Source organism: Notolepis coatsorum (genome assembly GCF_963971535.1).
Source record: "Notolepis coatsorum genome assembly, contig: SCAFFOLD_3236, whole genome shotgun sequence".
NCBI classification, from domain to species: Eukaryota; Metazoa; Chordata; class Actinopteri; order Aulopiformes; family Paralepididae; genus Notolepis; species Notolepis coatsorum.
In genome coordinates, this window is record NW_028173534.1 from 1,104 (window position 1) to 11,527 (window position 10,424).

The window sequence follows — 10,424 nt, forward strand, 5'->3', positions numbered from 1 at the left end:
GTATATCGGTAAAAAAGCCAATATCGAGCATCCCTAAAAAAAACACACGTCAGGTTTATCCTAAGGGCCCCCGATGCAGCTGATCGAATTCCACTGGATCTAACTTTTTGTCTAAAAACAAAAGTCACTGAACATATTTTATCCATAGAATCGTTGGTAAAAGGTTTAGTTTATGGCCGTCGAGAAATGTATTTATCGAATTAATTGTTAGGAATTGTCAGGAACGTCTGACCACTAAGTGTGTCTCTTAACCACCAAAACCTGCACGGACTACAACATTCGTTGGGGTACCTTGTGTATATACTGTTTACTTTTACTCTTACTCATAGCATATTTACATTACTCATATATTCACATTCAAATATTTTATCGTACGGTATAATATATAACCCATAGGGCATACAGACCCTCATCTGCACAAAATGACTATGTAGAGTTCCAACTAGAAAAAAAGTATGTTGTGTGATGTGCAATGAGCAATGTGCACATTTTAAGCAGTGGGTAAAATGCAATGTGCAATATAGTTTTATTGCACAAGGAATTATTAGGGAACAACCCTAGTTTAGATATTCCAGATGTGTTCAAAATTCAAGCATGCTAATGGACGTCCTTCAACAGGTACGTAGGTTGTCCTTAATGAACGTCCTTCAGCCGGTACGTAGGTTGTCCCTAATGGACGTCTTTCAGCCGGTACGTGGGTCCTACCTCAAACACCTGGTCGTCCAGCAGGCGCGTCCCGAACACAGTGACCCCCTCCGTGCTGAGGACAGGGTTGTCCCCTCGCTGCAGCTCCAGGGTCTCCACCTTCTTACAGTCCAGGTAGAGGGTCACAGACTTGCCCCGCACGCTGTAGGCTATCCTGTGCCATCTGAGGACAGAACACAGAGAGAGAGAGGGGGGGGGGGGGGGGTCAGCTGAATAATGAACTGATCATTCACTTCAGTGCCGTTCAGTTCAAGCACACTGAGTAGAGGCACTGCAGGGAAACATGGCCCAAATATATATTTTTCACAACAGTGTGAAACAGCACAAATCTCAATGTAATCTGATATTTTCAATTCTGATTCGGGCCACTTTCATAATGTGGTCCTAAATCAGATACAGGTCTGATCTTTTGCAACGCGACCTCAGTCTGAACAGTCCTGTGACTTTTACATCACTCTAAGATTGATATTTGTCATAATCTTTACGTCCATCTTCTCCATTCGCACACGCGGGTCAGTTCAAAGGAGCGTGTGACCGGTTCACACTGAAATCGGGATATTGACCACGTTAAAAAAAAAAATTACGTGGACAGCCAAACAAAGAAATCAGATCCGAGCAATACATCTGAATTGAGCACTGAGACTTGCAGTGTGAACGTAGCCTATGATGTCACCTACATATGTAAGCGGAACATCTTGTGGAGGTGGATTAGCTCATCAAAATGAATGGGGATTTTGGTAAATAAGACAATGAAGCTAATAGATTTTACAATCTCCACAACTGAAATTAAATTGTGTGAATTGATTGTAGATTGTGATTGGCTGAGAGAGGATTTCCACACTCCTGTGCAGAGCTGCATCGACACCTGTACGCCGCACACTTGCAGCCACAAGTGTCTTATAACTCTGCCTCTGATCATCTAGTTTGATTGCTTTGCCTGCTTAGTATGCCTGGTTGGTTCTTAGGGTTCCTCCAGTTTGCTCTGAACTAGGATGGATATACTGCTTTTTCCTTTGATGCTTCCAACTGCTGGAATGCCCTCCGACTGACTCTGAAGCTGAAGTTTCTTTCTTCTCTTGGTGCATTTAAAAGTATGATCTCTAGGGCGGCTGATTGGCGTAGTGGGCAAGGCGCTCGCCACTAACGCAGGAGACGCTGGGTTCGAGCCCAGCTCTCGGCGTTGCTGCTACCGGTTTGGCCGGTCGTTCATACTAACACAATTGCCAGTGTTAGGGGGTGGGAAAGCCGGTGGGTGGGGATTTGACGTTGTGGACAGCGACTCCTACAGGTCGGTTGGGTGACGGCGGTGCGACGGAAACAGGAAGTAGCGGGGGCAGCGTGAGCCTCCCACGCGTTACTCCTCGCCACTGAGAGTTCGAGCTGCTGCTGCGGTGAAAAGATGCGACAGGCTGCCTCTTCGTGTACCGGAGGGGACACGTGATGCAAGGCTTCTATCCTCACTACAGCCGACCAGTGGGAGGCATAGTCTAGCAACGTTCAAGACAGGGGAGGGGAGAATCGGATAATACAAAATTGGGATGGGAGAAAAATTAAAAATGGGGAGAAAGAAGTGGATGAAACAAAATAAAAGTATGATCTCATGACCACTGTGTGTCAACTCTCTTTTATTGTTCATTCTTATATATTGTACCCGTATGTATTAATAAGTGCTGATAATCTCCTTTCCTCTCCTCTCCTCCCTCCTCTTGCCCTTCCTCATTTTCTCCCCTCCTCGCTCTCCTCCTCCTCTTCCTCCTCAATCTACTCTTCCTCCTCATGATACTCTTCCTCCTCCTTTTCCTGCACCCCCTCCTCCTTATCTTCCGCCCTCTCCACCTCCTCCCTCCCTCCTGTCACTTAAACAATTTGCAATCGAACGTTTTAAACTACGGGGGCCCTAATTCAGTACGCATTATAATGACAAATGACAAATGTCATTTCGATACACATTTTGACGAGAGCAAATTACATGTATCACACGTCCTCAGCCATATGCGCTCTGTTGACATAGGCTTGTCGTAGCACTACGAGTAAAATAGGACGATTTACGTTCTGTTCTGTTTTGTTTTTGTCCAAAACGACTGCGCCCCTGGAATAACAATGAAGCAGTGAAGGGAGATGATTCACGACCTTAAGATCATTCTAAGGGCCTCTGAGCACCGGAGCCTATAGAGTCCGATAAACACAAGCGCATCCTCGCGGTTAAGTCAACCCATCGACCTCTCGCTGCACGGGGGCATCTCATCTCCCTCGGGGTCACTCGGGGTCAAGTCTTCTAGAGTGCGACCTAAGTGTCTCTGAGTCAAGTGGGTTTACGTGGGGCTGTCAGGTGCATAGATATATATAGAACACTAGATAGCTTGCCCGCGCTGCCGGCCAATGGAGAGCGACGTCACTGAACCGCCGCCATCTTGCCGAGGTCAGCCTTGAGTGAGAGTGAGTGAGCTGCACAGACAAAAATACTCATAACTCGCTGAAATATTGACGGATTTACAAACGGTTTGGTTTATTACAAGCATTGTTAACGTGGCTATGATTCAAGCAGTTTGTAAAAAAAAACATCTTTAAAACAATTTTTTTTATAAGTATGCAGTATCATAACTACATCTTTGATGTTTATAGCAAACCAACCCGTTTGTAAATCCGTCAATATTTCAGCGAGTTATGAGTATTTTTGTCTGTGCAGCTCACTCACTCTCACTCAAGGCTGACCCTCGCAAGATGGCGGCAGTTCAGTGACGCTGGTGACGCCGCCTTAAGCTATCTAGTGTTCTATATATATCTATGGTCAGGTGAGGTGCTTCAGAGTCAGTCAGGGCCACATGCTGCATGTAAACACGACACTGTCACGGTGAATCTCTCCGGTCATACTGACACACACGATAGAATTGCTCTTAACCCTTTCACTACCACAATGGTTAACCATCTGTAGTGTGGTAGTGAAAGGGTTAGCCTTCTGTAGTGTGATAGTGAAAGGGTTATAGCCTTCTGTAGTGTGGTAGTGAAAGGGTTAACCCTTTGTCGTGTGGCCGTGAAAGGGTTAACATTCTGTATTGTCGCAGTGAAAGTGTTAACCTTTTGGTAGTGTGATAGTGAAAGGGTTAACCCTTTGTCGTGTGGCAGTGACAGGGTTAACATTCTGTACTGTCGCAGTGAAAGGGTTAACTTTTTTGGTAGTGTCGCAGTGAAAGTGTTAACCTTCTGTAGTGTGGTAGTGAAAGGGTTAACCGACACTGCAAAACATAATGTAACATTTCAGATGCAGCCAGTGGCCATTGTGACATCTGAATGTTCTCAAAATTCATTCATTTTTTAAATAGATGGACTGCATCTATATAACAGCTTTTATCCAAAGCACTTTACAACTTATGCCTCACATTCACCCGTTCACTCGCACATTCACACATCGGCAGCGGGTGCAGTTAGGGGTTAAGTGTCTTGCTCAAGGACACTTCGACGCGCCGCCCGGGAGGAGCTGGAATCGAACCGGGATCCTTCTGATTACCAGGCGACCGCTCTACCTCCTGAGCTCACTGTCGCTCAGGAGCAGTAATGCACTAATGAAGACAGATCACTCCACTTACTTGAAGATTACTAACATTTCTAAAGATTACTAAAAGATACTCAAATAACCCTTTCACTACCACACTACCAAAAGGTTAACCCTTTCACTGCGACAATACAGAAGGTTAACCCTTTCACTGCCACACGACAACGGGTTAACCCTTTCACTACCACACAGCAGCAGGTTAACCCTTTCACTACCACACTACACTTCTGTAGTGTGGTAGTGAAGGGGTTAAACGAGAGATATGATGGTCAGGCTCAATAACAGATGAAACCACTTGTTAAGATAAGTAAGTTCAGGGCAAGTGTACGAGATTAGAGGAGGCATATATCACTGTAAAAACTGGGATTGGGGTTAATTAATATTTATTAAATAATTATTAGTAACCTATACATAATTAAAAAAAAATGTGCTGTTTGAAATCGAATTTAGCTGAATTAAATTAATTTGAACCATTTATGAATTGCATTTTACACAGTTTTAGTTGAATACAATTAGCTGATAGTTTAAAAGTGACCAAATGACGCTCAGTTTTCTTTTTTTACTGTAGGTCAGTGATTAGTGAGGTTAATGGGAGGGTAGAGGCCCATCGGGGGAGGGGGGGGGGGGGTACCTACTTTCCATCAGCCAGGCTGACCTTCCTGAAGGTGGGGTAGAGCTCCGGGGTGGGCTGGCCATGCTGGTCCTCATACAGGAACACGGGGGAGCGGCCCACCTCCAGGCCCAGCTGCTGCATGCCCTGCTCATCATACATTGACAACAGGAAGAACTGGGTTCCCTTCTTAGCCCGCACTGTAGCCATCAGAGAGAAGTCCACTGGGAATGGAGAATCTGTAGGAGGAGGAGGAGGAGGAGGAGGAGGAGGAGGAGGAGGAGGAGGAGGAGGATAAGGTGGAGGAGAGGGAGGAGGGAGGGGAGAAAGTTAGAAAGAGCAAGAGGAGGGAGGAGGAAAGGGATGATGAGGGGAAGAGAGGAGAGGGGAGTAGAGGAGGAAATGAGAAAGGAGTAGGTGGAGGTAAGGAGAGGAGGGAGCAATGAGGGGAGAGTAGATGAGTCAGGATAGGAAAGGAGAGGAGAGTGGATGAAAGTAGAGGAGAGGACAGGAGAGGAGATGAGAGGGGAGGAGAGGAAAGGAAAGGGGAGGATAGGAGAGGGGAGGAGAGGAGAGGCGAGGAGAGGAGAGAGGAAAGGAGGAGGCAAGGAGAGGAGAGGAGAAGAGAGTAGAGTAGAGGAGAGAGGACAGGAGAGGAGAAGAGAGTATAGAGGACAGGAGAAGAGAGGAGAGATGAGATGAGAGAGGAGAGGAGGGGAGAGGAGATGAGTGGAGGGGAGAGGAGATGAGTGGAGGAGGAAACGAGAGCAGAGGAGAGGAGGAGGCAAGGAGAGGAGGATGCAAGGAGATGATAGGAGAAGAGAGGAGAAGAGAGTAGAGGAGAGGAGAGATTGTTGAGTCACACTAGAGAGAACACAGCTGGGAGACAGTCTGTCAACACCATGCAGGAACCACCCACTGACAACCCCAGACTTCTGCAAAGATAACAGTGTGACAAATATAACCCATCAAAGCACTAAGCTCCAGTGTGGAGGCGATGAAGGGCTTCAAAGTCAAACCTCACAAGGCTCCAATGGCAAAAGTATCCATCACACAAAACAGCACATGATATTATTGGAGAGCAATTCATCACCTTATATACTATATTATTATATAGCTATATGTGTTTACTATACACAAGTGGAGCCTTTCGTTTAGCTCAATTCCTACCTGCCTACTGCCTTCACTGTCTACAACTGCCTTACACTGTAATCTGAACCACCTACCTCAAACAACAGTCTACCCATACAACTGTACTTTGCATGTATTTATATTTACCATATATACATTTATCTGTCTGAATATACCTGCATATAATCCTTTTTACATACATATCTGTATATATATATATATATATATATATATATATATATATATATATATATATATATATATATATAAATGTTTAAGGAATTTTGCGTTATTAGCCAATAAACTGAAAAGAGTGAGAGGAAATATATCTAATATAATAGAATATTAGACATACTGTAGCTCATGAGCAAGAATTGAACCAATGACCTTATGAGTATGCATTAGCCAACTGAGCTACCAAGTCCCCCACCCATACTGATGTTAAGTCATAAATATTTATCATATTTTTATATTAAGAGTTAATTATATTGTTTACACTGTTTATTTCTTCTCATATTGTTATATTCAGATGTAATTGTATTGGCTATATTCATGTCTTTCTACTATTACCCTGCCCATAACTGTACCTCCCCTCCCCCCTCCCCCATGCTGCTATGACGCCCAAATTTCCCCAAGGGGATCAATAAAAGAATATCTTATCTTTTCTTAAATATAAGATAAGAAATCAAAAGCTTCAGAATGTTTGGCTCTCACAGAAAGAAATGTTTTAGAGGCGGAAAAAAACAGATGGCATGGACGTTGCATATAAAACTATTGAACTTTACTAGTCTATTGCATAGAGCAGGGGTTCCCAAACTTTTCAGGCCGGGACCCAGAAAATAAGGCGTCAGAGAGCCGCGGCCCAATGCACATCGTCAGGCTTCTTTTTTTTATTTTTTTTGCCAGGCGACCGATTTTTTAAGCCAAATATCACTTCAATCCTATTAAGTTAGTTCAAGTTAGTTATTCATTTATATGTGCTATTTATGAGAGGGCTAACTTGTTGCAAAATAATAATGATAATAATAATAGCCTCATTAAAATACTATTGTTGCTTCGGTTGTTTTCAGCGTTTTATGTGCATAATCTGTTATTTAGTTTGAAATGTTCATTGAAATAAGTAGATTTTTCGTTTTTGTTTATTTATTAAGTTAATATAAAACCATATAGTCACATTTTAGAATACAATAGAATATAATTTTAGAATACAACTAGAAACACTGTCCTGGCCTGCTTCTAAGTTCAGTGGCCTGAAGAAATTTTTGATTTTTTTTTTTTAATCATCTCGCGGCCCTCCCGTGGCTGCTCGCGGCCCACCTTTGGGTCGCGACCGCGACTTTGGGAACCACTGGCATAGAGAACCGTGCTTTGAAAAAGTATTGTTTTAGAAAAGGTATCGGATTTGAGGCATTAGAACCAATATCACGGGTTCATAGCCTACATTAACCCTTTCACTACCACACGACAGAAGGTTAACCCTTTCACTAGCACACTACAGAAGGTTAACCCTTTCACTACCACACTACAGAAGGTTAACCTAATCTTTCACTACCACACTACAGAAGGTTAACCTAATCTTTCACTACCACACTACAGAAGGTTAACCCTTTCACTACCACGCCCCCTCCCCCATGCTGCTATGATGCCTGATTTTCCCCAAGCAGATCAATTAACCCTTTCACTGCCGCATTACCAAACGGTTAACCCTTTCACTGTGACAATACACAGAAGGTTAACCCTTTCACTGCCACACAACAGGTTAACCCTTTCACTGCCACACTACAGAAGGTTAACCCTTTACTATCACACTACCGACGATTACCGATAATATATAATATAATTAGGACTGTCAGTTGATCGCGTTAATTAGATTAATTAATTACACAGCAAATTATCGCGTTATGAAAATGAACACAACATTTTGTGTGATTTCAATGCAATTAATTAGATACATTTTTTTTAATCGCCTGACAGCACTAATCTTAACTTATCTTAACATAATTTGAGCTTTGAGCAATTCTCAAGAGTAACGTATCAAATGTTATCATTTCAGAACCGGTACTATATGCTGTATGAGAGTTCCCAGAGATAATATACCGAGCCGGCCCGACTGGGGTCCGGAGAGGAAGAGGACTCAGTCAGTACCAGGGAAAAGCTGCTTGGTCGGGGCGCTGAGCTGGATCTTGTGGATCTTGTAGGCCAAGTCTGGCTCCTCCGTGCCCTTCCTGCTGATGCAGAGGCCAGCCTCCATGGTGATGCCTTCCATGTTGTCAGACAGCTCCAAGACCCTCAGTACATCCACGGGATCAACTGAGGTGTGGACAGAGAGAGAGAGAGAGAGAGAGAGAGAGAGAGAGAGAGAGAGAGAGAGAGAGAGAGAGAGAGATTTAATTAGAAAGTTGCAATGTGACACAGCTCTGTTCACACAATTCTTTATTCTAGCAGGCCTATATTTTAATTGTACATAGTTTTAGTTTCGATAAGTGCTTAAGTTTGATAAGAGAGAGAGAGAGAGAGAGGATAGAGATAAAGAGCGAGAGAGAAAAGAGAGAGGGAGATAAAGAGAGATAAAGAGCTGAGAGAAAGAAAGAGAGTGGGATAAAGAGAGAGATAGAGAGAGGGAAAGATAGAGCGAGAGAGAGGGAGAGAGAAATATAGAGGGAAAGATAAAGAGAGAGAGATAGAGAGAGAGAGAGAGAGAGAGAGAGAGAGAGAGAGAGAGAGAGAGAGAGGGAGAGAGAGAGAACCATCAGCACAGTATAGAACATTTCTCTCTCTGCCATTTAACGCGATACATTTCAATCACATCATTGACCATAATATTCACACGGTGGACATTTTGCCTCTATGTCATGCTCAGGTTGGGTTCCTTTCCACCCTGTTCCCTCCGGTGGGAGCAGGGTGGAAAGAAACCCAACCATGAGCATGACATAAGAGCAAAACGGCCGGCGTGTGTGAATGCGGTCAAAGACGTCTTGGGGTCGCGTCGTCCCTCATCTTTCAAACACACGTCTAAAGACGAACCCTCACAGAAAAACAGGAAAAGATCTACCCAAGGACACGTCAACTTCACTGTCATTATTCCCCTTTAAACAAGTGCCTCGCTCGTCCTAGTTTCGTGTCTCTCCGCAGTGTCAAACTCTTTTGAGTGATGGATTACGGAGTCCTAACTGGAACCTCATGGCAGAAGACAGCTGCATGTGTTTAAGCTCTCTCGGTCTTACCCTGCCATTCCCCTGGTGTGACAGCAATTTGCTGTCTGGCTCTCGGTTAAGTGATAGTTGTTACTGAGCTGAAAGACCGTGCCAGTTTCAGCAGAGCTGGACGGCGGTTTTAAATCAAAGCATTCAATCATGTCACCGTCGGAGAGCCGTTTTGCTGCCAAATACGCTGCTGAAACATGAAAGTAAATTGAATACATAGGACAATATCGATAACGTACATGTATGGGTGAGTGATTTGTATAGTCTCTCGTATGGTCCTCTGAGGTCTTACTGTCTTTGTCGTCACGAAAAAGAACATGTGCTGTGAAAACAGAGCTGTTGGGTGTATCTAGGGAACGGCTATGGAACCTGTTCTAGTGACTGGCTGGTCCTTAAGGTCCCCTGAGTTTGCTCTGAACAGGGTAAATCTGCATTTTGCTATGATGCCCCTCTAGCTCATGGAATGAACTCCCAACAGTCCTTAAAGCTTGAGATTCTCCCCTCTGTTGCAGAGTTTAAACCCTCCATCATCTCCAACCTTTGCCAATCAAGTTGTACGTGTTTTAATTGATTGTTATCCTTACTTTTGTCTCACCTTGTTGCCTCTTCGTTATGATTTTATATGCTTTTTCTTTGCTCATTCCTGTATGAGCATTTTGTTTGCATCTTGTACTTTAGTTTTGTATATTGTATATTTTGCATAGTGTTTGGTCTTTATTCTTTTAACTTTTTTTCTTTACTGTATGAACCACAATCTCAGGGGGCTCGTACAGAACCAAGCACTTCACTGTCATGTACATGTACCTTATTATATGTGACAAATAAAACAAAACTTAAACTTTAAAACTACACAGGGGAAACCTCAGTTGCCTTTCGAGTTTAAACGGAGGCTCGAAATTAAATTAAATCCGGTGGACGCACTCGGCTAATAAACAGGAGGCTTTCTAGTCGAGGAGGAGGAGGAGGAGAGGAGGAGGAGGAGGAGGAGGAGGAGGCGGAGGAGGCGGAGGAGGAGGAGACTGGACGCCCCTCGTGAGAGGCGGTCTACAGGTGTCCGGCCGCCTGTGTCTGTTATTAGAGGAAGTAGGCGGCTCGCACACACACAGTCGACACCCTAATCCGACCGCAGCAGCACCTGACAGCTGACACCTGCGCAGGCCCACCCCGGTGCCGGGAGAGCGGGGTGGCGTGGCGGCGGTGTCACGCTCTCCACCTCGTCCCGAAC

The 10,424-nt window shown here is 44.2% G+C and overlaps 1 protein-coding gene across 1 annotated transcript; it reads right to left on the minus strand.

Moving 5' to 3' along the window:
* Positions 1-705: 705 nt before the first annotated feature.
* On the minus strand, positions 706-8,301 carry LOC311247759 (collagen alpha-1(V) chain-like; the record flags this gene model as incomplete). The annotated part of the gene is made up of 3 exons (XM_084338761.1): positions 8,142-8,301; positions 4,891-5,104; positions 706-868 (listed from the first exon to the last, which is right to left on the minus strand). Coding segments are annotated over exons 1-3 (498 nt in total), but the record flags the coding sequence as incomplete, so codon positions are not given.
* Positions 8,302-10,424: the final 2,123 nt, after the last annotated feature.